The sequence below is a fragment of the Elgaria multicarinata genome, chromosome 4 (assembly GCF_023053635.1).
Source record: "Elgaria multicarinata webbii isolate HBS135686 ecotype San Diego chromosome 4, rElgMul1.1.pri, whole genome shotgun sequence".
In the NCBI taxonomy this organism is placed as follows: domain Eukaryota; kingdom Metazoa; phylum Chordata; class Lepidosauria; order Squamata; family Anguidae; genus Elgaria; species Elgaria multicarinata.
Genome location: NC_086174.1, coordinates 36,557,762 through 36,585,737, shown reverse-complemented (window position 1 = coordinate 36,585,737; position 27,976 = coordinate 36,557,762). Strand labels below are relative to the sequence as shown.

Here is a 27,976-nt window from a genome sequence, read left to right as displayed (position 1 = left end):
ATATGAGGCAGCACACAACTACTGCACAGAGAGGTGACACTGTCAAGCCCAGAAAACACGGCACACAGCTTAACATTGTATTTTGCTACTTTACTTGGTTGAATGCCATCCCCACCATGTTCACTGAATCGCCGTTGTTTCTGATTGGCCGATATACTTCGCTGGACCTTCAGGTGAGCAGGAGATTGCATAGAACTGTTGTTGAGGTCACTGCTAGGTCGAGGTCTTTGACTCAGGTTACTACTGGATAGAGATTCACTCCCTTCAAACTACAAGAATAAATGGCAACTTTTAGAAAATAAGGTCAATTTGGTTTTTTTTGCTCAAAACGTCAACTATCATTCCTTATGTTTATTCAAATCCCTATTTTTAGGGAACTCGTTTAAGGAGTATTTCTATTATATTAACCCTGAAGATAATATTTACTAACTCATTAGCTGTAATGTTGGACCCGGATGTGGATCACCTTAGTCACCTTAGGGATGCTACACACCTGGGCCAGTGGGGCTTTTTTTTAATTATTATTAAAAAAAACCTCTATAAAGTAGCCTCAGAGCCTGCCATTAGCAGCAGAAGAGCAATGGGAAGAGGAGCTTCTTAACACTTTTCCTAACCTGTTTTCCTATCCATGGGTGAGAAGACACAAAAGCTCCCATATCTTTTCTCCTGTGGGTGGGACAATTTTAAGTGGACAAATGCCTGGTGGGGAAAGGGTTAAGCAGCCTCTCCAGTCATTTTTCTACTCCTGACAGCATCCTTAGTGGTTGATTTTCAGCAACAAAAAAACAAACAACCCACCCACCCTAACAATCAAGTTGAAAGGACGATGCAACCACGTTTCACCAAACTATATGATAATTAGATCAAAGGCCATTACATTTTGCATGATCGCTTGTGATTGGTAACATCTCATACAGATATAAACAATCCCAGGATGAACTGACAATTGTGAGGGAAATGCTCATCTTTGCAGACTGACAATCTCTGCCAGCTCGTTCCCAGAGACTGACAGCTTGTGACAGGGAAACATAAATTCCCCTTCTGTTTCTCAGCCCACACAAAGAGGGAAGGGTTAGAAAGGAAAATGCTTCTTGTCCCAAAATGAGCACCAATATCCGCCAGAACGAAACAGGTTCAAGTCACAAATACTGCAACTGATATCATTCTTTCTAGCAGCCTTTCACTGTTGAAGAAAGTCTTCAAAGAAAGCAGGAGTGTGTAAATTTGATATCAATACAGAGCATTCAAGGGAGATTCTTAGGGCATGTCTACACCAGCCATTTATCTTGGGATCGTCCCGGGATCATCCCTGCGCATCCAAATGACACACAGGGGATCCTGGGATCTGGCAAGGACGATCCCTCCATTTTCCTGGGATAATCCTTAGATGTAGACAGGGCCTTTGTCTCATTTTCACAATATTCTTAGATCACAAACTAAAGCTGATCAAAAATCTATGAAAAGATTCCACTATGCTTTAATTCAGGCACTAAGCAAACTCATGTATGCCATGTAATTGTTGACTAAAGGGTTTTTAATGTTTTCCTATACAACAATGGCTACAAATCCTTGATTGCATGGCACTATATGCAAGTTTTCTTTTGGCAGGGAGCTTTTTACATGAGGCGGGCTGAACTCTCTACTGCCATCTTAATTATGTCAGCCCTACCCCCAACATACACGTTGGGATGAGACCAGTGAGTCTGGATATGTGGCCCAGAGCTCTGATCAGCACCGCCCTTCTTAGTCCCTGTCAGCCATAGCAGTAGCGGGCTTTGTTGGACTCTGGTACTATGCTATGTTCTGGCATTTGGCTGACATGGGCTCCTCCCACCTGCAAGCTGAAGCGGTGGAGTCCAGTATTTCACTTCAGGACTTTATCACCTCATTCTGCTACATGTGTAGACCAGGCCTAAGCCAGTCATGAATCAATGCTAACAAAAACCCTAAGGCGTAAACCTATGCTGAGGCATTAACTTGTACACCCAACATCTCAAAGAGTACATTTGCAAGAGAATGTACCAATAATCTCGATAGGATATTATATTATACCACCCCAGGTTAGAAGTGCAAAACAACCCCAAAAAGTAGCAGATAAAAATAACCAACGGGAAGTTACCTCAGGTGGTTTTCTGCCTAGAAGCAGGTAAGTAGCCATTACATCATCATATTTTTGGTTTACCAAGGATTCATGAATTTCTTCTCTTGCAAAACCCATAGTGACCATTATATCTATGAAAAACAACAATACAACTTTATTGTTGACAAGGTGTATGTAAAACATGTCAGCTTATACAGTGTGAATATCAAAACATTGGACATCTTCTACTTTATTGTTTTCATCCGCAGCGGTGCTACTTAAGAGGATTCATGTAGAGGTAATTACATAACATTTTCTATTTCAGATCTGATTACCTAGGTGGGTTTCAGGAAAAGATCCATGAGCATGATAAAGTAGGACTCTAATGCACTGTTTCACACATCTTCCCTAAAAAAAATCCACCTCATTTGTCAGTTTCATAACATTTTCCATGTTCCATTACTATCTAGTAATTAACGTGTATGTAGTGTCACTAAGGCCTCTAGCGTAAACCTACGCAGAATTAAAGCTCTACATAAAACAGGAAAGAGGGGAGACGGTAAAGACTATCAGTTGGACTGCATGTAACTTTTCAATCCTCTAAACAAAGCATATTCCAGACAACTGGGAACGTACAATGGGCTCAGAATAAATTTATTACTTGTTTAGCACAAAGCATTGTTTTTCGTTACATCTGAACTCTCAAGTGATGGTTTATACATTCCCTCCAAAGTTCGACTGAAAACCATCTTGAAACGGTGTTTTTCAATTCTGATTAGATGGGGAAGTGCAAACCATTGTTTCCCAGTACGGGTGAGAGGAGGAGGGAGAAACTGAGCCCTTTGGACATTCCTGATCCTGCAAACCATATTTTGGAGGACTGGACTAATACAGGAGAACTGGAGCCAACGGGCAATGAAAATGGGGAGGATGGTCAGGAGGCAACGGAAGAACAGGAAAGATGGGGCTAAGATAGTTCTGGAAGAGATTCCATGGGAATTTTTCAACATGTACAATATATGAAAAGCTTAGCACATAGAACCAATCCACATAGCTAACAAAATAAGCTGGCAAAATCCTCAAATTATTTATTTATTTATTACGTTTATCTAGCACCCCATAGCTGAAGCTCTCTGGGCGGTTTACGGTTTGGTTTACAAATTAATCATTACGGCACAAAAATGAAAGATTAAGAACTGGACTAAGGAGAACATAATGAATGTAGATTGGAGATCTCTGGAAGAGAGGGATAACTATATAAAACCCTTACCTATTCTCTTGGTGTCATTAAAATCTGGTTCAGGCTCAGTGTATGGCTTTAATTCTTCCTCTTCATGACCAACATTCATCCATCGGTCTTTCATTATTTGCTAGAAAATATAACCGAATTTTACAAATGAAATTGTGCAAAATACTTTCTCAGTGCAAAAATTTGAACACTGATAAAGTTTGTAACAAAAAAAGATACATTTCCACATAGGAAATAAAACATAACATTTTAGTGCTAATTTAGGTAACAAGTGCCAGTCAATAACATGACTCAGGAAGATCAGACGAAGTGCTCAGATCAATGTATCAGTTTTTCAAATCACTTATTCTAAAGTAGGACAGTATCTAATGGGGTCCTCTGCTGCACAAACACCAGAGGGACCCACTGCTTGTACAATGGATATATAACACTTTCTATAGGAAGCCCCAAAATGGACAGAAATGCTTGTTTCTGGATCAGGACAGGTCAGCGGAGGTCCATTATGCAAGACCCGTTGCTAATTCCAGAAACGAGCATTTCCACTCATTCCCAGAAGCACAGTTTCTCTGCTGTGCAAGTGGTGAGTTTCGCTTGTGGAACAGAATTAGTGTGGGTGCAATGCCCCATTGGATACTACTCTAAATATCCTATTTATATATAATACATTATTTCTTGAAAAATGATTTTGCGGTGGCCCTCACCCTAATAGACAATTGCCCAGTGTTTCATAGGAAAACATGCACAGTCTCTCTCTCTTTTATAGCATTCATGGACTGTGCTTTGAACACAGTAGTTCTGTGTGCCCAGACAGAACTATAAAAAGCTGGATTTTGCAACCTGTATGCATTATGCAATTTAAAAAGGATATTTATATATGGATGCAGCAGAGGGAAAGATGGGACAAGCTGGGAGACCGGCTGCCTCGCTTCTCTGAACTGCCTTCATTCCAACTTGTTGTTATAAGAACAACTGCGTAACTTTAAGAAGTGGCGCCTGAGTTTTCTCGTTTTCCTCTTCCCTCCCCTTCCGTTTTTCCTTTTGTGTCATGTCTTTTAAATCTTCTAAAGGTTATAAGCCTGCAGGCAAAGAATGTATTGATTTAATCTGTGTACAGAGCCTAGAAACTTTTAGGCACTTTATAAATGAATAAAAATTAAAAAGTGCATTTTGCATATATTATTTTGCTTTTGCTAGTCATGAAGAGAGGCAGGGAGGGCACTGAAATTGTACTTCTTGAAACCAGTTCCTCCACCCACTCCAGCCTCTGAGATTTCACCAAGCACTGATCACACATTTTAAGTCTATCTTCAGTGCTGTAAGGGCTAGAAACATGCTTAAAATCATCCCTACCCCAAGTTTGACATGGTTCTCCTACTACTGATGTCTGCGTTTGTGCTATGCAGTTAGAAAATACAGCTGAATAGCACAGACCTGAACATAACCATTAAATCATTAGTCTGGACTCTTTGGATCCTTCCATCTCAAACTTTATGTGAATATGAACATCCTTAAGTTGACCTCTCATGATCCTAATTACTCCATCCTATAGACAGAAGTCTAACAATGAGCGCTACACTTCACTGAAGCAGAAACTACTCATCCCCCACATCCCTCTGGCAAGCAACCAGACAAAAGAATTACTCAGCACACAGTCACAGCTGATCAAGGGTATATTTCCCAGATAGTGCTCAAGTTATCTATGTCAGAAAGTGATTAAATGAGATTAATTTGGTGGAACACCATCTCCAGCTGCAAAGGCAAACCTATGAAGATGAAAGAAAGGTCACACTGATGACTAATACACATTGTACTTCTGAAACCATTTTATCACCTGTTGTACTTTTATTGGGTATTAACAAGCAGTAAATCTTTCCTAGACACAAAGTCCAGTGTCTAAGATGACAGGGTGCTTCACCTTGCTGGAATTGCTACATAGGTAAAATATTTTTGTGAAAAGAAGCCCATCAACTTTCATGCCAAATAGATACTCATATGGCAATAGCTTATTTTAAAACTCAGCTGTCTTAGTAAGAAAAGCAAACAATTAAAATAATTCACTTTGTCTTTTGAGATCCAAAATTCACCTTTCTTAAATTACACACTAAACTTATATGTTAAATTAATTTAACACAAAATATTTTTTAGCAGAAACATAACAAACTCCAACCAAAAATAAGAGGAATATTCAAAAGAGATAAAAGATGACTACATAAAAAGCCAGCCTTTCGAATTCCAGATAGGATTACATACACAACAATGGACACTTGGGAAGATTTTATATTTCATGTTATTTAACGTGAACTTTTCTCTTCTTGCTTTGCTCCAATCCTGAAGAGCTATTTGTTTAATTGTATGCTGTTTATTTCTTCAGATTAATATGATGTTAGACCATTTGAATCCCAATCCAGGGGCTCATCTACACAAAGAAGATATTCCACTATGAAAGTGGCATGAAAGCGGTATATAAAATGTAGGAGCCACACTGCTGCTTTATAGTGGTATTGAAGTGCACGGACAACTGTTGGGGCACCCATTGACACCTACCATATACTGCTTTCATACCGCTATATCCTGTTTGGTGTGGCTCCTGCCTTTTATATACCGCTTTCATAGTGGAATATCCTGCTTGGTGTAGATGAGCCCTTAAACTCATTTACTGGGGCTGAAAACAAATTAAAGAAATCTTGGTTGGTCAGTTGTATGAATCTGTTGAATTGATCAATCAACTATTCAAAATATGCATTGATAGGCATATGAATAAATTACTTATACTAAAGAAAATAGCATTTAAGATCACACATGAATTTACAGCAGGCACTGTTTAGAAGAGACATCCCATATGAAGAGGGGTCCTGAGAACCACAGTTTTTGTAAGTTCTTGTTATTACAATGAATAACACTTTTAGAAAGTTCTCTGCCTGGATTGAAAGGTTTTAAAAATTAATCTAACAAAATTACTGCAACTCTACTCATTAGCCCAAAGACATTTTGAAATCATTGAGCCTCACTTGAGGAATCTCCTTTCCACGTTACAAAATTCTTGTGTTACTATTTCCCATGATGCACATACTAAGCCAAAACAGCCAGCTTACCATGTAATATCACACGTGACAATTTAAACCAATCTGTGCATTATTCCCTCAAAAAAATGTACCTTCTGCAGGGAAGTTTTTTAAAAAACTTTTAAAAACATCAATAAAACAATGTGCAACAAAATCAACAGCAAAGCACAGCAATTTTTAACAAGAAAAGGCAGAAGTCAAAAAACAAGATGTGAAGCAGTTCTCAGCAGTATATTTAGGATTGTGGTACCAAGAACATTCAAGAGGCAGCTGGACAGCCATCTGTCAGGTATGCTTTAAGATGCTTTAAGGTGGATTCCTGCATTGAGCAGGGGGTTGGACTCGATGGCCTCATAGGCCCCTTCCAACTCTACTATTCTATGATTCTATGAACAAATATGGAGCAGACTATTTCTTATGTGCTTAAAGTTATTCTATTGTAATTTACGCAGAAAGAAAGATCAACTTACTTCCAAGCTCCCTCTCTTGATTGGATTCAATACAAGTAGTTTTTTCAGTAGATTTTCACAGTCTGTGGACATATAGAATGGTATCCGGTACTTTCCCCGTAATACTCGCTCTCTCAATTCCTTTGGAAAAAGCAAAGAAAAATAACTACTATCAAGACAGAACATTTGAAGACTAGACTTTGCTATTTCAAAACTCAACTGTACCTTTAAATTTTGACCATCAAATGGCAACGATCCACTGACTAGAGTGTAAAGAATTACTCCGAGACTCCAGACATCCACTTCTGGGCCATCGTATTTCTTTCCTTGAAAAAGTTCAGGGGCAGCATATGGAGGGCTTCCGCAAAAAGTGTCCAGTTTGTTGCCAATAGTAAATTCATTGCTAAAACCAAAATCTGCAATTTTAATGTTCATGTCTCCATCTAGAAGAAGGTTTTCTGCCTAAATGGAAGGAGGGATATTGAAGATAAATATTAAGATGCAAACAGTTCACCACAAATTCATTATGAAAAGAACTAGTCATTTTAAAGAGTTATATGCTTTGCTGCACAATACACCATAAGAAGTAATCACCAGTACCGGGAATGGGAAATACTTGGAATGTCCCTGGCCTACAGTGAGGAGAGGGCTGGATTTTTAAAAAAATCTTGTTTAAATTTTATAGGATTTTCTCTTCCACTGACAACATGGGTGCAACCTTACATCCTACTGACTTCAATAAAAATCGTGCAGAAACATCAGACTTAACAGCTTAACAGGAGACCCCCTTTTGTTTTTGAAAAATGCTGTCCATGCAACCATGTGGAATGGTGGAATGAAAATCTAAATAAAACTAAAACTGTGTTCTGCTTAGAAATTAAAAGAGCATCAACCAATCAAAAATACATTTAGTGATTCTTATATTAAACAGAGAGACTGGTTTTTCTTTGACTTTCCCTTTTCCTGCCATACCTCCCCTCTTTAGAAAAAAATAAAACATGAAATTGAGAATTGGGCTTAATTGCATCATCTTTAACTATTACCCCACAAGATTACTATCAAGTTCCAAAGATTCACTTCTTTTAGCCTTAAAACAATGTGCACTTTTCTGTAGTGAGATTTTCTAGCTTCACACTCTTTCAATAAATCTCACTGTTCCTCAATCATTCAGAGTATTTTAGCGCTGGACATCACATAGTGACTTCTATCTCAAAAGGATCGTATGAATAGGCTCACAATCAAAGGCAAAGAGGTGGACAGCTTTAAAAAAGAACGAAGAGCTCAAAGTAGACACTGTGCATGACACAGAGCTTGTGCAGAGGCTTAAGAGTCTCTTGGATGAAAAGGAAAAATGAATTTGACAGTGACTTTTCAGAATCAACTGAAGAGGAGAAATATAGCCACATAGTGGGCCAGGGAGGCAGATGCTATATCATGTTACAATGAGAAATGAGGAAAGCCAAGACAAGAGTTTTTGCATCAGATACAGAAAGAACTGGGCATATTTTGGAAAGGTTCAAACAGAAGTGATTGGCCCCTTATCGTTTTCAATCTACAGTATTTATACATGCATGCATACACCCACACGCCCCACAACGTGGGCCAACAAGACAGGGCCATCAGTAGTACTTTCAGTTTATAGCTCCAAACCATAATTCACATCATGATTAGAAGACCGTTTGCAAACTGTGGCTTAAGCTAACCATGGTTAGCAAAAGTACTAGCACAAATGTAGCACTAATAATGAAAACAGAGGGGGAAATTCATGAGACTGAAGGAGTATATGAGCCCAAAACTTTTTGTCGTGGCTTAGAACCAAACTAACTGAATGAGTCTAAGATGGAGAAGGGCAGAGGGAACAAAGACAACGTTGCAAGGCGCTCCTAATTTCTTAACCAGAATTGGGAGAAACGACAGCATTATGCTTGCACTGAGCCATAATGAGATGATATTAAAACTTCCCTGGACTGGAAAGATGTGATTAGAGGGCCCCACTATTTCTTTGAGGAAGAAGGTATGTCATAGCCTCCATGCCTGATGAACATTGGTGGAGACTAATCAGCACTTTATTACAGAGTACTATTAAGACAACCAGTGAGGTGTAGTGGTTAGAATATTGGACTCAGAAGACCAAGGTTCTAGTCTCCACTCAGCTATGAAGCTCACTGGGTGAAATTTGGGCCAGTCACTGACCCAGCCTAACCTATCTCACAGGGCTGTGAGGATAAAATGAGAAAGAGGAGAATCATGTACAATACCTTGGGCTTCTTGGGAGGAAAGGCAGGATATAAATGTAACTAATAAATAAATACTACAACATGTGTCAGAAAGAATACACGTAAAGGGACTATGAGAGAGGCAGCAGTGGGTATGTTGGGCTGTGGAAGACCATCTAACTGGCTTTCTTACTTGCTGAGTGGAAGGATGCATGCATGCACGCACGCACGCGCATGCATGCATGCACGCACGCACACATTATACTAAAGAACAACTTGAATGAGGTATGAAATGAATTTTCCCATTTCAGAAGTATTTCAGAGGTAGAGACAGAGGGCACGGGGGTATTTTTAGGAATAAAAGATAATTAATAGTATTAATGGCACAACAAAAGGCTCATGTGAAGAAACTAATGATTAAAACTGCACAGAGCTCAAAGTTCAATAGGAACAGGAAGCCCCCACCCTCCCGGCTGAATGCTTATGTCATCAAGACAGAATTGACAGGGAAGCAGGGATCACCCAAAAACCAGATAAAAACCTATGGAGATTTACAACAACCTGTCCTGTTTAAGAGAATGTGCTGCACATCGTTATCTCATGCAGGTGTGAAAGAATGGATCATTAGAAAAATATAAAATTTAGTTAGATGTTATTTAAAAATTAATGAATGGTTCTTTTCCATCAGTTCCAACTCTTAAATGAAGGGAAATGAACATACCTTGAGATCACGATGGACAATATACTTCTGATGACAGTACTGCACAGCAGACACAATCTGAAATACAACTGTCATCATCAATAAGGGAACACACAAAAATGACCCTAAGAAGAATACTTAGCATTTTTATAGTGCTATAAAGCATTCCAAACACGTTCACACAAATTGTCTTGGAGTAACCATTACAACAGCCCTATACAGTTGTTACAATATTTCCCCTTTATTGCAGGTGTGGGACTGACGTGGAGAGAGAAAATGACTTGCCTATGGCCACCTAATGGTGATGTTCAGATGTCATGTATGAAACCATAGTTTTTTCAAGTTAAGTTGTTTCCAGCAAATCACAGTTAACACAGCTTGTTGGTTTGAACATCCCAACAAGCAGTAGAAGAGAAGCAAAACATAAGAATCATGCTGAATCAGCCCAAAAGCTTATCTAGTCTAACATTTTGTTCACATGGTTTCCAGCCCACACATAGGATATGAATGCAATAGCACCCTCCCTCATATTCCCCAGCAACTCGAATAGAGGAATTCTGCCTCTCATAATGTATCATGACTATCCTCCAGTCTAGTTCTATCCTAATTCTAGTGGAACCTGTCCTTTTTGTGCAGGCCCGGAATGTTCCAAGACATTCCCCAGTGCCTAATAAATCTAATGCCCTCCTCCCTACACCACTGTCTCATCCACGTATTGAGACTTCTCAGCTTTGAATGTCTAACTTGTTTTGCATGTAGAACAAGTGGCATTTCAGAAAAAGCTACCTTGAAAGTCCTGGCTTTCAACCTACTGCATAGCAACCTATGCTTGTTGGACCTCACAACTACAATTCCTCAAGTCACTGGTACCGACACACATCGTGATTGTGCATTCCACCCCAGTTCTATATATCAAGCCATCTAGACCAGGGGAAGGCAGAAAGTAGATCTCCAGATGTTCTGGGCTTCAACTACCAGCATTCCTGACCACTGGCCATGCTGACAGGGGCTTCTGATAGTTGAACTCCAAAACATCTGGAGATTTACCTTCTGCCCACCCCTGGTCTAGATGGCTTGGTAGACAATGCATGATATCTGCGACCTTCACACCAGGGAGGCAATTTACCATGTGATTCACTTTATAACACATATTTCATACCTGTCTAAACTTTGCACGTGCCTCTTTCTCTTTCATTCTTCCATGTGCAACCAAGTAGTCAAACACTTCTCCTAAAGCAGAATTGGATATTATATTATACAGGATTAACTAATGATATTAACAACTATTTTTAATGTTATTAAAATTTACAATTATTTAAGAAAAAATATACTTTAAAAATATTGGACTACTTGTATTTACTATTTCCCCATTTTATATCAACTCATTCTGTCACCCACAACCCACCAGCAAACTCTTAGGTTTCTTACCACCTCAAGAATTAATGCTCCATAGTTGTACTTCCTATAAGATATTGTAGAAAATAGTTTTAAACAAGTCCTAAAGTTGGTGTATACCTATGCTACAAAGAAAGGCTGGCCAGGTAGGTTTTTTTTTTATCAATAAGCAGCAAAATAAGGCTGCAATCCTATGTACCCTTAGCTGACAGCAAGATCCGCTGAACTCAATGGAGCCTACATCTGAGTAGATATGTATAGGATTGCACTGTAAATCATTTTCTAACTCTGAGTGACCTAATGATTGAGTAAAGTGGCTCTTAATCCTACTAATTCTCCTCCAACAGAAGAGTTTAGAATATTTAAATGCTTATATATAAAAAAAAATCAACCGTCTCAGCTTTGCAAAAACATCCATAAAAATAACTAGTTTACAAGCTATTTTAACTAGCCTGCCTGCCCACAAATACATGTGTCAGTCCTTCATGGTACACTGATTGACTGAACATACTCTATCAAAAACTTTCCTGCCTAGTATCCTAAGGGACAATTTGTACTCGCCACAGGTGACCAGGCAAGCGGCTATTTTCAAGTATGAGTTGCCCCATTCACAACATGGGAGGGACCCTCTTCTTTATAGGACTGAGAGTTCCTTCTTCTCATTAGAGGATCACAATCAGAGCTCAGTACAGATCGAATGTAGATCAACCTCTCCTCTCCTCAGCATCAATATTCACATCTTAGCATAAATGCTACCATGATATGAGTTTACTCATGATTAACCGCTTTCTTCTAAACATGGGTATAACACAATTTTCAGGTGTTATGTCTGCTGCACCTCCACCTTCAAATTCCTACATTTCAAACTAACCCATAAAAGTAGGACTATTAACTTACCTCCACTAGCATATTCCATTACTAAGTATAATGTTTTTTCTGTTTCAATAACTTCAAATAATTTAACTGCAAGATAAAAAAATGACAATAAATCGCCTTCACTTAAACAGTAAAGAAAACGTGAACACAGAGCTAAATGTGTTATTTCTTAAGTTAATGCATTTTATCCATGTCATTAGTAAAAAAGAAATCCATGCTGAAGTCAAGGTTTAGCTGTACAGACAAAATTCTTTAAAGCAAAACCACCCACTGCTCTGCTGCAACTAGGCTGGGTAAGAAATGGTATGCATTTTGATTCCACTGAAGAAAAAACTTAAATGCTAGGAGAGACAGCAGAACTGTTAAGAACCAGAAGGACATTGCCCATCAAGTATATTAACAAAATGGCTGTTGTCATTGAAGAGTTTAAAAATAAGCCAACAAGAGGTACTACGCATGTTGGAAAAGCAGCACACTCAGCTGGAAGGAGGAGTAAAAAAAGGCATACCCTATATGCAACGATGTGTATACCTTGTATGCAACAAGCCCTCTGGCCGATTCAGGAACAATAACTGTCTCTGGAACAAAATTGTTCTGCCTTCCTCAGCCAGAAGAATTGTCATCACAAAGTAGGGCTCTAAAGGTGGGGGAAACTAAAGCAGAAAGGGAAAGTTACATACTTTGTAATCCTGTTCTTATTCACAGGTCTCAATTTTTCTACAACAAACTGCTATTGATTTAACTAAAACTCATCTTTAAAATTCATTTTGATAAATCAGTATCATATATTCATGTAATAATAATACTTAGCATTTGTATAGCACTTTCAAGTATTCAAAGCGCTTCACATGCATAACAACTCTATAATGTTAATCAGTATTATTATTCCCCATTTTGCAGAGTGAGTTGGGGTTGGGGACTGAGGCTGAGTGAGAGTGATTTGCCAAAAACTACCTACTGAATTCATGTCAGAAGTGAGATTTGAACCAGGGATTCCCTGATACATTGCTCACTCATAGCTACTATGCTATACCAGCAACGATTATAACCTTGATTATGGAAGTTTTCATAATGAGAGCCTTTGAAAATCACCATAAGCAGTTATTGGTCTCAGTGATCAGAACAGAGAATTGGTGTCAAAGTCAACAAGGGGAGTGAATATAGATTATGAATGAGCTTTGCACCTGGCAAACAAGACTTGCAAGCTGTCATGAGTTTGCCAACTGCACAGCCCTGAAAATCTATGGCCCTGATCATCATCAGTGTCTGAAGGTAGACACATATGGCAAACCTGTGCCTACCAGGGACTGACTTGGATTAATGACTGATGCTTTCTTCATGGGAAGACAACTTTTTCCTGCTTTCAAGACAATGATGGCTAGAACAGAACACTACTGAGCAAGATGAAAGATTGTGTTTTTAAGACATTCCTAAATTGGTTTGTTGGACTACAAATATGTTCTACTATAACAGGCCCTTGTGAAAAGCTGGAAAACCTATCTGAAGATGCACTGGCCCTCAGGAAGCAGCCAAAGAACAATGCAAGCTGCAGCCACTACTGTTATACTCTTCCAAGTGAGAATGTACAGAGTTTCAACTAACTAGAAGAAACATTATCACTCCTTTATTTATTTATTTACTTATTTTTAACATTTATATGCTGCCTTTACTACAAAGCCATTTGATTTATGCTTGGAACTCCTGGCATGTGCCATTAGGCAAAGCAGCAGCATTCACAGTTTTGTACATGCTGACTTAGAATTTAAAAATATTTTGTATGCAGATGAACTTTTATTGTTTATTTCAAAACTCCAGTCATCAGTTCCAGCTTTGATGAAACTGATTAATACCTTCATTGATTTGTCTGGCTATTCAATTAACTGGTCAAAGTCGTAAATAATGCTGATTGGAGATAAGATAAATTCTAGTGTATCAGCGAACTGGCAATTTCGCCAGGGCTTATTTGGGAATTATCATTCCAAGAGACTTATCTCAAATGATTAAGTTAAATCTAAATAAGTTAATGATATTTCATGAGATATTGATAAATGGGCATCCTTAAAGTTAAGTCTTTGGGGCAGGGTTAATACACTTAAAATGAATACTATACCTCAAATTGTTTACATTACATATCGAATCCTTTTACTTATACCTAGCAAATATTTTTCAAAAACGTAAGACTTATGTTTTGTAAATTCTTTTGGGGATCCTCTCCAACAAGAATATCCCTGAAAAAGATGCAACTTCTAACTAAAGATCATGGGTTTGGCTTTCCCAACCTTGCTACATACCATTGGGCTTATTTGCTGACCTGCACCAAATTTTGGTCTTTTCCACTTATATTTGATTTTCCACCATGGTCAATTTTGGTATTAGGTTCCCGGAATATTAAAGTAGAAAGTGCTCTTCCTACAATCTCAGCAGTTAGAGGTGTGTGGCATATACCGTCACGCCAATTACAGTTTGACCCATTTTCTCATGCTAAATTGACTCTATGGGGAAATCCAGACTTCAAAATATTATTATTATTATTATTTTATTATTATTTATTTATATAGCACCATCAATGTACATGGTGCTGTTAATAGGAAATAAAATGTTTTTGTGGTGGACTTGGACAAACAGAATGATTTTTTTTTTACCCTGGATCAATTATTGGGTGCAGATGATGAGTTTTTGTTATTTTCAGCTTTGCAAGATAAATTTAAATTACCTGCCACAGCTGAATGGCAGTACTTGCAACTGCAACATTTGTTAGACTCTAGATTTGGCCCTGCGGCTTTTACTGCTTCAGAATCTCCCTTGCTATTGGAAGCACTTATTGAGACTGACCGGGTGAATCGACCCATGATTCATATTTATAAATACTTATTATCAGTGAATAAATATGATACATTGGCGCTTCAGCAGGAATGGAACAGGGAATTGGAATATCCTATTTTATCGAATCAGTGGACCACTGGCATCAGTATCTGATATGTCAATGGATCACCGGATATGTCTTATTCAGCAAAAATTATTGTTTCGGGTCTATTGGACACCACAGCGTCTGTTTAATAAAGGTTTGTCCAAATCCACTAATTGTTGGAGGTGTCACACAGCTAATACTTCTTTTGTCCATATGTTCTGGAAATGTCCAATAGTGACCTCCTTTGGGGAGGAAATTATCAGATGCATAAATTTTGTATTAAAAAGCTCTTTAATAGTTTTGGATGTACATGTCATCTTAAATTATGTACTGGCTTCTTCGAAAATAACACACAGTCAGAGTAAATGGATTTTTCATGCCCTTTTGACCACCAAAAGACTGATTCTACAACAGTGGAAAGATAAAACCACACTGCCTATAATGCAATGGATTGAAGATTTAACAACATTAGCAACTTTTGAAAAAGTGGTTGTGATGTTTTACTGTTTGTTGCCAATGTTATGATGTAAGTATTTGCAATCATTTACTGTTTATTACTGTTTAGAATGTAAGTGCTGTGGATGTCGGATAGTAAGGGGTTAATGTTAATGAGAGATGAGTAAATGAGTAGAATGTGTGAGGTGAATGTTGATTGGCTGGTAGTAAAAAGGTTTTTATTGGCAGTTAGCAGCAAGAGGGAGGAGTTGGGGAGAAAGCACTTAACTGCTGTGTGTAAAGAGATAGTGGGATTTGTCAGGGCAGAGTAGAGAAGAATCTGGGATGGGTCTGTGAAGGGTCTAGTGCAAGTGTAGGAACAACGTGTTTTACTATTTTGGGGAAAAGAGGGAGGAGAGAGTATAGTCTAGAGGGTAGAGTAGGCATGATTGCAAATGAAACTGTATTAAACAAACAAGCATTACAACAACTGAAACCACAAGCTTTGTAACTGAATAACCTTATTTCTTGTTACTTAAAAAGTTATTTCTGTTTTATAAACTGGTGTGGATTCTTAGGGAACCTGAGGTAGGGTTCACTGTTATACGGTGGCAAGAGTGAAGGGTAAGGGTGAATAGAGGGTGCTGGGCTGGTTGCTGTGGGGCTAAAAAGAGTTGGTGAGTCACAGAATCAGTGAGCAGCATGCTCTAGAGAGAGATACCCCTTGGTTGGGATCCTTTGGTTTATAAAGAAATAAAGGAAAGATCTTAAAGGGGTATCACAGTGGTATACAGGCACCATTTACAAATGGACTTATACTCAGACATGTGGTCTGCCTTCACGGATGTTTATGTATAATTGATGCTACTTTCCTTTTTTTCTTTTCTTTTAGAATGTTGTGATATTTGAAACTGAGGCTTTTGAAGTATGTAGTTGCATATGTCTTATTATTATTATTTTCTTTTATGGTTTTTATTATGTTAAAAATTCACAATAATTTTTTTTAAAAAAAATCTTCTTCAAAGCCATCAAGTTGCTGATGGCTTTAGAGAAACAAATGTTCTTTAGAAATCAGAAGGACAATTAAGTAAAACCCGGAAGGTTTTGTGTATGGACTGAGGACTTGATCACAAATCTAAACATTGACTGGTTAGATACAAAGTTTTAAAAGATACAAACACCGGGGTGGGGGGTGAGGAGGAAGACAAATCCGCCGTGAGAGCCTTTTTTGGCTGAATGGCGGCATAAAAATCCTTAAATAAATAAATAAATAAATAAATTATCAGGAAAATGCCAGATTCCTACCAATATTAGGATGGTTCAATATCTTCATTATTCGTACTTCTCGGAACAGCTGTTAAAAAAAAAAGCTAATTTACTTAGTGATTTTTACATGGGCTTATCTTCATTGCTGTAAAAGGCAACAGTAAAATATTTAAGATATAATTTAACATTCATATAAATTTTATTAAATAATCTCCTGGACGTCAAACATGCTCTACAGTAGCAAGTTGTCCTTGCAGAGATAATGGGATGAATCTAGACTAAACTAGTTGCACTAAATTCCCATTGAAATCAATGTAATTTACCTAAGTCATGACTATCTTTTCATAGTGATTTCAATGGAACTGAACTTAAGTTCAGTTTACTTACTCTGGATCCAACCCATTATCAGTTGCCTTCAGACTCTGGGCTATGACCAATACAGCTCTGCCCAAACTTTATGATCTTCAACTGATAGCCAGTGCATTTTTTTAAAAGCACTCATTATAAGCAAAAATGTATTATTACAGAGGCATGTTTTCAGATGGACATTAGTCACAGACTCTATAGTCTCACTCACATTAATTGCTTTTTCAAAGGTTTCTTACAAACATTTAAAATATATTACAAATACAACCATAAAATAAAGCCAATTGATCATGGGAATCAAAATTAAAACTATTATTTATTTATTATTTATTGCATTTTTATACCGCCCAACAGCCGAAGCTCTCTGGGCGGCTCACAAAAACACAAACTATTCAAAGTATAAAACAAACAGTATAAAAACCTGATATAAAATACACATTAAAAACTGATTAAAACATACCATACATGATTAAAAATCACTGAAAGACTTCTGGAATGTCATCTTATAATAATTTTATAAAACCAGTCAGTTGTTCCATGTCAGGCAACCCCATTGTAAATTTACTGAGTGTCCCAGTCCTAGGAGCAAAGTTCATTCTCCAAAACACTCCTATGAGAGAATATACATCAAGCAACTTATGCTACCCACGCCCATCTTACAACTGGGTTGTCAAGCATGTCTCCCTTTCCAACTAACTGACAAATGACTCATAACATTTTATCAATTTTTAGTGCAATTCAGTTATCTTGTAAGGGAAAAACAACAGATCCTTAGAGAAGGGTGTTGTTGTTTTTTAATTCTTAGGTTATACGGATGAAATCCCAAAGATTTAGAGGCGGAATACAAATGTTTTAATAAATAAAAATAAATACATCGTTATGATGCCGTATTTAACATTTTTAAAGAATCTTACCTTTTGTAGGCTGGTAGGATTTAGTTGGGTTTTGTCTATTATTTTTACAGCAACCTAAAAATAAAAGAACAGAAATTACTCTTTTAAAAGCGTTTTTAAAAGATGCAAGTAGTATGGGTTTTAGACTCTCAGGCCTTAGCTAGACCTAAGGTTTATCCTGGGATCGTCCCGGGGTCATCCTTGTTCATGTAAATGACACACAGGGGATCCCAGGAACATGCAGGGATAACCCCGGGACGATCCTGGGATAAATCTTAGGTCTAGCTAAGGCCTCAATGACCTTATTCAGATGCAATGCTAAACTATTGTTTATAGCATTCAGATGATTCACTTAGAATCATAGAACAGTAGAGTTGGAAGGGCCATCAAGTCCAACCTCCCGCCCCTGGGTGCACCCTAATCCACCCTAAAGCATACCTGACAGATGGCTGTCCAGCTGCCTCTTGAATGCCTCTAGTGTGGGAGAGCTCAGAACCTCATCCCGTCTTCTTTTTTAAACCAACTGCAGTTTACTGTTACTTTAAACCCAGACAAACTGTCACTAGTCTTAACTGTGCTTAACTGAAATAAGATCACTTCATTGGGTTGTGAAGCTGACTCGTTTCAATAAACCTGGAGTGAGGAACATTTTTTTCCCCATCAAGGGCTATTAGCCCACAGGAAACATAAATAAATTGAGCACAGAATCCAATGGGCGGGGCGGGGCGGGGCAGGGGGGGGACTGCTTTTCTGTGGGTCAAAAGCCCAAGGGATGCTTTGGAAAATATGGATTAAGTCAGCTGTCAGCTAGTCAAGCCACACTTTCAAAGCATAACCCATGGCCTGTTCAAGGGTTAAATAACTCATGGTGGGCTGACATGTTGTGCAAATGGGCCCATTATGCCAGCAAATAGGCTGTTGTAAGGGTCTGTGGTTATTTAAGTTTAAAATAAAGACACTGTTTTACAGATACACAGGAAACCACAAATAGCTAACAATAACAAAGAAACTAAGCAGCTTTAAAACATGAGGAATTCCAACAAAATAGTGGACCTAGGCACTTGTTTAGGTGCTTCATGGTATCAGGCTGAGTGCTCAATATTATTCTCAAGTAGGAAATCAAAGCACAGTTGGGTACTCTCTCATACTGCACACAATGGCCCAGTTTGCATGACGCAACATTCCGTCATGGGTTAATTTACCTCAAGGAGCTGCAGTGTGTGCTGGCCGCCATTATCAATATGCAACCCATGAGGATTGTTGTGTTGTGCGAACCTGGCTGGTGGGGGTTGTTTAACCCACAAATAACCCCCGCTGACCAAGTTCACACAACATGACAACCCCTGATCGGGTATAGCACATACATAATGTTTGCCGGCACACACCGCAGCTCCTCAAGGGTAAATTAATCCATGATGAGGTGTCGTGTGGTGTGAACTGGCCTACTATATTGTACATTTCTCCATCCACAAAAAAGTTCTTAGAGCAATTCTCTCTACCCGCTCTGTTCCATAAAACCCATTTAAAAAGGTCTTTCATGCCCGCAATGTCAGCTATCTGCAATCAATTCTATACTCCATCCAGCAACAATTAGGAGAAAAGCATAGCCTCTTAAGGCCACAAGGGTAATTTAAATGCCAGGTTCCTTTTTCTATTTTTTAGTTTGAGGTTTTCATATTTGGGACAAGAGAAACAAGATGTTTCAGAGTATTTTTATTTTCACATGTACAAATATATTCTTAGCTTTGTATAAGGTTGCCATGTGACATGAACAGTACCCTATCTGAGTCCTTCTAATTTCCCTATTAAGTGATGGGTTTGAGAGCTATTTAAAGCACAGTATGAATGGGCAGGGAAAGTGAGCTGAAACCTTCTCTTGCTTATGCTTTCTTCTTGAAACCATTTCTCAGCATTTCCCCCCTCCTAGTGTGGATTACTTTTAATCTCAGAGTCCCACCAGGAGAAGACAGCTGTTTGGAGGGGGGAAATCATTCCATTCTTTCCCCTCCCCATGCCTACGTTGTGCTTTAAAATACCTCCAAATCCCAATCCTACTGCTTCCTAAGGATTTAATGGTAGACTGAATTCTGCCAATGGGTTGGCCACATTCGTGTCTCATTTGGCTTCAAGAAAAGCCTGTTGCATATTCAGTCACAGAGTTCAAGCATACAAATGTTTATTCCACACAACCAAGCAAGAATAAAACAACAGAGGACATTGTTACCAAGCGAAGGAGGGGGAAAAAATAAGCATACCTCTCTACCAGTAAGAACATGTCTAGCCAGTTTCACTTTAGCAAAATTTCCTTTTCCTATTGTTTTTAATAAGCGATAATTTCCAATGTGAGGGTGGTCTTCATTTGTAGATGTGATTGAGTTTCTGCAGCGGGATATATTTTGTCTGCTACTTGATTTTGTGGGCTGGACATGGGGCTCTGTATATCCATCGACAGAAGTGTGCTGTAAGATTAAAAAACAAAAACAAAATTGCAATGCTAATTTACATAGGATTTATGCATTATAAAACATCTGTACAATGGGAACAGAATGACCCACCCCACAGGATAGCTGTGAGAATAAATACGAGGTATAAAACTCTTTTCAAATTAAAAAAAGCTCTGTACATAATTGTATTCTATATATTATTTTTCAGCCTATTTAGTATTCTTTCAGCTTTCATGCTTAATATCGAAAAAGTGGTTAACCCATGGTTTGTTGTTGGGTTAACCATTGGTTTGTTTAGCTCCTAAACAACTCAATGCTCCAGGTTTGCGCATCACACTCAACAACCTACGAACATACCAATTGTAGGTTATTAGTTAAAAGTGAAAGTACCAGGTGCACAAAAGGCAACACACTCACTCTCTCCCACTTATGCACAACAGCCCATGGGTTGTTTAAACCATGGGCTATCATTACGTGCAAAGCAGGACAATATCTCCATTTCACAGAAATACTCCTTGAACCAATTCCACCCACCCCAAGAAGTTGGACTGGCTCAAGAAGAAAAAAATGAGAGAAATAACTGAAACCAAGGTACATTTTAAGCATCTCTCTCTCTCTCTCTCTCTCTCTCTCTCTCTCTCTCTCTCTCTCTTTCGCACACACACTATGTTTTTAGTATTTTAGCAATCCTTGAAAGTTAGAAGGAACTTCATAAAATCTATTTTATTTCAGTCTAACTTTTTTCAGGTAAATCTGCACAAAAAAACTACAAGTGGTTATCAAACATTTTAGTGAATGCATTAGAAAGGGCTAGCAATCGCAACGTACATTCAGAAGCCACATCAACACATAATCTGGTCCTCAGTTAAAGGTATTTTCAAGTTTCTGTAATCAAATGCCAATAGAGAATGATATTGAGTTTGCATTGAGTCTAGTGAAGGCAGACTTCAACTCCGAGGATGACGACATCCTTATACCCTCATGGGCTGGAAGTCAGACACGAATTTCACATGTCTGTGTACCAGTAATGCATGTTGGCCTCCTACCATATATTTCTCACCCCGTCACACAGCCAGCTACAATGTACACTTCCTCAGTATTTTGTCACAGTTCAGTCTCCACTTGCCTTTTTCAGTACTATCTAGCTAGACCTACCTCATAGTCCGCGACGGAGGACAGAAGATCTTGCGTTGTGATTAATGCGAGATCCCTCCTCCATTTACACTTGAGGCGCGACAACCTCAGGAGGAGAAGCATTGCGTCCGCCATTTTTTTTAAAGAGGAAGGAGCGCATGAACGCTCGTGTGCTAAAGGTACGGTTTTTTTAAATTTTAATTACTTTTCCCGCTCCCACCACCCTACTCCTGAGGAACGCTGCACGCCGTGCGCGGCTCCTGGCTCCACGGCAATGGGCCACACGTTCCGCAGTCTTGGGCTCTAAGGGGAGGGCTCTATTCCGGGGCCAAAGGGGAGGGCTCTATCCCACAGAAAGGGAGGGATCGTGGCTTCCTGATCCTGGGACCCCCTATGCATCATGTGGACGCACAGGGATGATCCCGGGGTTCGCCCCAGGATAAAGCCCGGTCTAGCTAAGGCCTAAGCCTGCACTTCCCTTTTTTAGTGATAAGTTTTTTCTCTACATTGTTATTAATAATGTTTTAAGTTGCCCAAACCAGTCTGATAGCCCAGTTTCTACAAGAGGTCGTTTTCATACAATCAAGATTTGCAGCACTGTATAGGAAAGTACTTTCGTGGAAGTGGAAGTTACTGATGCTTTTGGACAAATGGGATTGATAGGTATCACAGTGTGATGTATACAAGGTCTCTTGGAATGTTAACTCAAGCAATACAGTAAATGAAATGGGATGCATTTTGGATGGTAACTGATAGCAATAAATATTTGGATATTCTTCATGCAATTAGGCATTTGAGAATGCTATTCAAGGAAAACAATACTGTGCATTCCAAGGCACAGTTCAATGTGGGCTTTCCATAATCAATGAACTAAAGTATGATTTCCAAGAGTTCTCGAAAGGTTCTCGAAAGAATTCACATGTGTGTACTTACTGGGATACTGTTTGCCTTATGAAGAACCTCATTGCTTCAGACAAGTAAAGAGACTAGGAAGGTCACCTTCACCTTCAAAAAATGCATAGTATATTTCCAATAGTCTCCCATGAATGTGACAGCATTAATTATCTATGATTTACAGTACGTAAAGCATTCTACCATTATAAAGGGGTAATTGGGAGGGGTCATTCTAACGTTCATAAAATCGAAAATGTTTCACCAATCTTCCTGAAATTTGTATGTACCAGAAAGAAATGTTGGTTTTACATACCCTGGGAATTTCAAGAAGATTGGTGAAGGATTGAGGGAAGGAGGGCAATTTAAAGTACAAAAGGGGGAAAAACCCTTCTCTGAATCAATATATATTATGTTACATAGAGAAAATGTGGGAAGTTAAAACTGATCATCCAAATATTTATGAAAAGTTTCAAGCTGGACATTTTGTTGTCAAGCGGAATTGAGGACTTTTTAATGCAGTTGCTCCTGACATGAAGTTGAAGCAAACAATACAGAGTTCCCATAAGAAGGACAATTAAGTGTATAATTGGGCAAATAAGACAGGTTAAGTATGTTTTTCAGTGGGAAGTTACTTATCTAGAGGTTTGGGCTATCTGCAACACCTTCAAACAAGACACTGATGCTGAAAAATACCACCATGAAACTGATAGACCATGAGATAACTAGAAATGCAAACCAAGGGTTTCATACAAGTGCAGTCACGGTTCATCAAGCTGTGGTATGAAGAGGGAATCCTTACACTGTATGCAATGCAGCCAAACAGCACAACTATCAATAAGCAACAAAAGTATTCAGATGCAGCTTTGAAAGTTGATTTTGATGGGAAATGGTACTGCAGGTTACACTGAATTCCAAAATTGACAGACTGGTCAACAACCTCAACCTCTCAAAAAACAACAACATTGACCCAGTCAAAAAAATGAAGTTGCCCACTTTTACTTTATAGATTCCATTATTCAATGAGCCTGCTAAGAAAATGTCAAGCGAAACATCTCAGGTGTTCAGAAAATAATTGACAATGCAAAAGCAAAAGGAGAAGTACTTACTCTGTTGCAGGAGTGGTTACTACTGGGGGACGGGGGGCACAACGTCCAACCCCACAACCACCAGGGGGGCACACCCCATTCCAATGGAATTGGCTGACATGGCAACAAAAGTTGCAACAGTTTGACAAGTAAACAAGGGGGCAGGGAAGGTGCACCTTGTTCCCAAGAAGAAACACACTTCCAGGAGTCTTCTGGAAGCACGTTTCCTCTTGGAAATAAGGCACACACTTCCCATGCGACTTGTTTACGTCAAATTAGCTCTATTTTTGCAACCCTAAAACAGCCCATGGGTTCTGGGTAGCTTGTCAACCCCCCAACAACCCTCTCTCACTAGTTTCGTATGTAATGACAAGGTACTGCATGCCCCTGCCACAGCTCAAATATTCAAAATGGCTGCTACTGCTGCAACAACAAACCCAATGGGGAAATTCACCCATGGTGGCTTCTCAGTATGTGTGAATTGGACCACAGTGATGATGCAGACAAGTCCTAGAACCACAGTAGATATTGATACACTAGAACCAGTTTAGAAACATTGTAAACTATAGCCCTGATCAAGCATTTACCTGAAAGCATGAGAGCTTAAAGTGTGTAGTGGGACGGGGCCATAAACCCACAGTGACATCTTGTTAAGTGCAAATCAGATCACTGATACAAACGCTCAATTTTAGAAATCATAGGCCAAAAGCTCAAAAAGTATTCATTGTAGAAAGAACTCCTAGTGCTATGCTACTTACACAGAAAGATCAAATAGAAAAGAATTGATCACTCACATACACTCAACTCTGTGCATCATTTTCTAAATCATCCTAGAATGCCATAGCATCTCCTTCCCAATGGTAGAGTAAAATTGCTGCTCAGAGAGGGGAAAGGGAGGTTTGTTTCAAGCAACGGAATGCACATCATCTTACAAATATGGGTTATTTACAGGGTTACCCATTGTATAACATTTGGGTAGGAGAAATATTTTGTAGCCCCCACCACCCTTCCCTTAAGGAAACCTCTTAGAGCTTTATCACACCAGCATTATACTGTGCAATCACTGTGAATTGCATGCAAAGGACTCCGAAGTTTTCCAGCTTATAATCTGCTTTTATTGTGAAGTACTCCCATGCATCCTGCTTTAATTGTGCTATACAAGCAAAAGACATGCTGTATTTTGATTCTAGTTTTCGAGCGCATCATCCGAGCAGCCACTGGGGCGCAGGAGCAGGATTTGAAGAAAAAATAAACAAATGCGTACGTCTGTGTAAGCTTTAAAGATAAAGACATCAAAATTGGCACAGTATTAGACATTAAGGAGAGCTTTGGGAAAGGAAAGGAACCTCTCGTGCAAGCACTGAGTCATTACTGACTCTTGGAGGGATGCCAGCTTTCGCTGACGTTTTCTCAGCAGGCCTTATAGTGGGGTGGTTTGCCGTTGCCTTCCCCGGCCGTTATTCCTTTCCCCCCAGCTAACTGGGTACTCATTTTACCGACCTTGGGAGGATGGAAGGCTGAGTCGACCCGAGCCGGCTGCCTGAAACCAGCTTCCGCTGGGATCGAACTCAGGCCATGGGGAGAATTTCAGCTGCAGAAACTGCTGCTTTACCGCTTTGCACCACACAAGGCTCATAAGGAGAGCTTTAAGCACACCAAATTTGAATTGGACTGGGTCATCCGTTGATTTTTTATGATTTTTTTACATTTCTCCCCTTAAACCTATTTCCAGGTATGCAAAGAATCTTGCCGCCTGGTAACAACAACAAGGCCGACAGCTTAGCGCTGTAGGGATAATTCGATGGAAACAGGTACGTGGGATGAAGCTCTTAGAGATTTGCATTTGAGGTACAAGCATACTGCCTTTTTGGAAGGGAAGATCACTAATACTCTGTTAAATCAGAAGTTTTGTGTTTGGCGGTAATGGGAGATAAGAGGATGTTATACATTACCTATCATAGCTGTCATCTATATAAATTACCCAAGGCAAAATTCCTTTTAGTATCTTACAATCCTTTGCCAAATGGTCTATTTTAGGGCAAATGTGTGCTCTTCCTTCAGGCAGTAATCTTTTTACTACAGGTTGGTTGGTAAGATTAATTTGTATTGCTGTCTAAGCACAGCTCCAGCATATAAAAAGATTAAGGGGTTGCCTTCTATAGTTCTGATCATTTTACTTAGTAGTTAATATGTTAGAAGTAACTGAGTTTTAAATATTTTACCAACACTTTTAAGTACTGGAGAAGTGTTTTCTTTACAACTGCAGGGTTTTTAAAAATATATTTTCATTTTATGTCTTTTTTTGTGTGCATATTTTGGATGTTCTGTTTTTTTTACTTTTGGACTGTGGTAGCATTTGGCTAAAAGCAGCAAAATTTGAAACGATGTATCCTGTCCTGACATGTGCAAAATTAAGGAGCCCACTGTAGGGAAAAAAATAGGTATGATACAGAAAGGCAATGATCAAAGATTAGTAGAACTTATCTAGCAGCAAGAAACTTTAGCTAAAGGTCAAATGTGACAGGATTATACTCTCCATGTTTACCTTATATAGAACTACTTTAAAATTAATATGTTATTGCGACAACTCAGTATATATGTGTGCATATGTATGTATATATGTGTGTGTGGAGGGGTGCGTGTACATATATATATGTATATATATTTTTTAAACGGTAAATATCTGTAAAAATTATGACCAATAACATTTGGGGATGTAATCTTTGCAAGCACTTATATCTCTAGGTTAAATGGGATGATTAACAGATATCAGGCTTGAAAGAAAGGAAGAGATTAAAATATGTAGGGCATCAAGTCCATGGAGCGGTATATAAATATTATAAATAAAATCAATCAATCAATTAAGTCCACAACATTTTTGTACCAGAAACCAACAGGTTTTCCCCTTCTCTTGTTGTTTGACGTCTGTTGTTTTTGCAAAATACTGTGTGTGTGTGTGGAGGGGTCCCCTAAGGAGGTAACTCCTACGTTTATCCTTCAATATATATAATGATGTCTTTATAATACAAATTTGTACTTCAATGGCAATATACTAAATGCAATAAATTAAGTATGGACTGGGAAAGATTCCATAGCTTTTGTAATGCGGAGTCAGTCATCATTTTAGCCCCTTTGGACAGAAAACTCTGAGATTTACTTGGCAAGTCAAAGCATGTTGCATACTGAAATTTAAAGGGATGTTTTCACATTTTGAAGTTTCTTGTTTGTAATCTGTCTTGCCTCAAATCGAGATACTAAGTATTTGAACTCTCTTGAATTACAATTTCCTTTCTTGGACACTCCAACAATTTCAGCAACAAGCTTACAACACAGTTTCTTAAACAGCATTAAACGCTACATAATATACACACACTTAAAATTGGTTTATTTATATTGCTTGGAATTACTGGATTTAGGGTAACTGCACACTCTATATACCACAGTATAAATCGAGGCTCTGATATTTTGCTCCTACTGATTCTTTAGATGTTTGTACACATGGGTACATGAGGTTTAGACCCACTGCAAATAGCACTGAGATATGTCTAAATCCTAAAGTTGCAAACCTATACTTATTTTAATGTTTCAGGCCTTAGCTAGACCAGGCTATATCCCAGGGCGAACCCCGGGATCGCATGACACACAGGGGATCCCGGGATCATGGAGGGATCATCCCTCCCTTGCCCTGGGATACAGCCCTCCCCTTTGGGCCCACTTTTTCCGCAGTCTCAGGCTGAGCCCGAGACCACGGAGCGTGTGGCCCGTTTCTGCGGGTTTACTCACGCGGAGCCAGGAGCTGCGCCCATCGGGGTTAGGGTGGGGGAAGTGGGGAAATTAAATGAAATTTTAAAAAACACTTACTTTTGCATACGACCGTTCGTGCTCTCCTCTCCCTTTAAGATTTTTTTTTAAAATGGCAGGCGCGACGCCTCTCTTCCTGAGGTTGTCATGCCTTACATGTAAACAGGGGTGAGATTTCGCGTTAATCGCAACCCGAGGTCTCCCCTCCTTTCCCGTAGGTCTAGCTAAGGTCTCAGTCCCACTAGGCTGGGGTACCCAATGTGGTGGCTGCAGGTGCCATGGCACCTATAGGACCCTCCAAAGCCACCCACGAAGCTTTCCCCTCCCTGCCCCCTTCAAAACCAATTGTTTTAAGAAAAACCTTGGAAAACCTTCTTTCTCCCTTTCTAGCCTTGCTCTTTCTCTACTCCCTTTGCCTTGCTGTTTCCTTCCCTCCCAGCCTCTAGCATTACTACGTTTCTCCCCCTTCCAGCCTCTAGCCTTGCTCTTCCTCTCTCCTCTACCCCTTTGCTATTTCCCCCTCCTTCCCAGCCTCCCTATTTCTCTTCCCTACCCCTCTTTTGCTCACTTTTGTCCAGCCAGGCCCCCATAGCAGCCATTCTGTGGCTAGCCACATCCTCCATGGAAGCCATTTTGTGGTGGTGCCTACAACAGTTTCTCAAATTGCCAAATGTGCCCACAGGTCCTAAAAGGTTGGGGACCCCTGCTTAGGCCTTCCTTACA

At 39.1% G+C, this 27,976-nt stretch overlaps 1 protein-coding gene across 7 annotated transcripts in view; it reads right to left on the bottom strand.

Annotated features, from left to right (window-relative positions):
- Positions 1-27,976, bottom strand: part of MARK1 (microtubule affinity regulating kinase 1) — an 80,017-nt gene that overhangs the window by 17,817 nt on the left and 34,224 nt on the right. For 3 of the 7 annotated variants that reach the window (XM_063124087.1, XM_063124086.1, XM_063124090.1), the window contains exons 2-12: positions 20,151-20,354; positions 17,917-17,970; positions 16,676-16,724; positions 12,049-12,114; positions 10,916-10,986; positions 9,778-9,834; positions 7,066-7,302; positions 6,862-6,981; positions 3,351-3,450; positions 2,120-2,232; positions 95-269 (exon numbers count right to left, since the gene is read on the bottom strand). In XM_063124087.1, the coding sequence (XP_062980157.1) occupies positions 95-269; positions 2,120-2,232; positions 3,351-3,450; positions 6,862-6,981; positions 7,066-7,302; positions 9,778-9,834; positions 10,916-10,986; positions 12,049-12,114; positions 16,676-16,724; positions 17,917-17,970; positions 20,151-20,354 (1,246 nt within the window). Of the gene's footprint in view, positions 1-94; positions 270-2,119; positions 2,233-3,350; positions 3,451-6,861; positions 6,982-7,065; positions 7,303-9,777; positions 9,835-10,915; positions 10,987-12,048; positions 12,115-12,558; positions 12,647-16,675; positions 16,725-17,916; positions 17,971-20,150; positions 20,355-27,976 lie in introns of those variants that run through there. The other 4 variants (XM_063124088.1, XM_063124089.1, XM_063124092.1 and 1 more) reach the window with 2 other exon arrangements.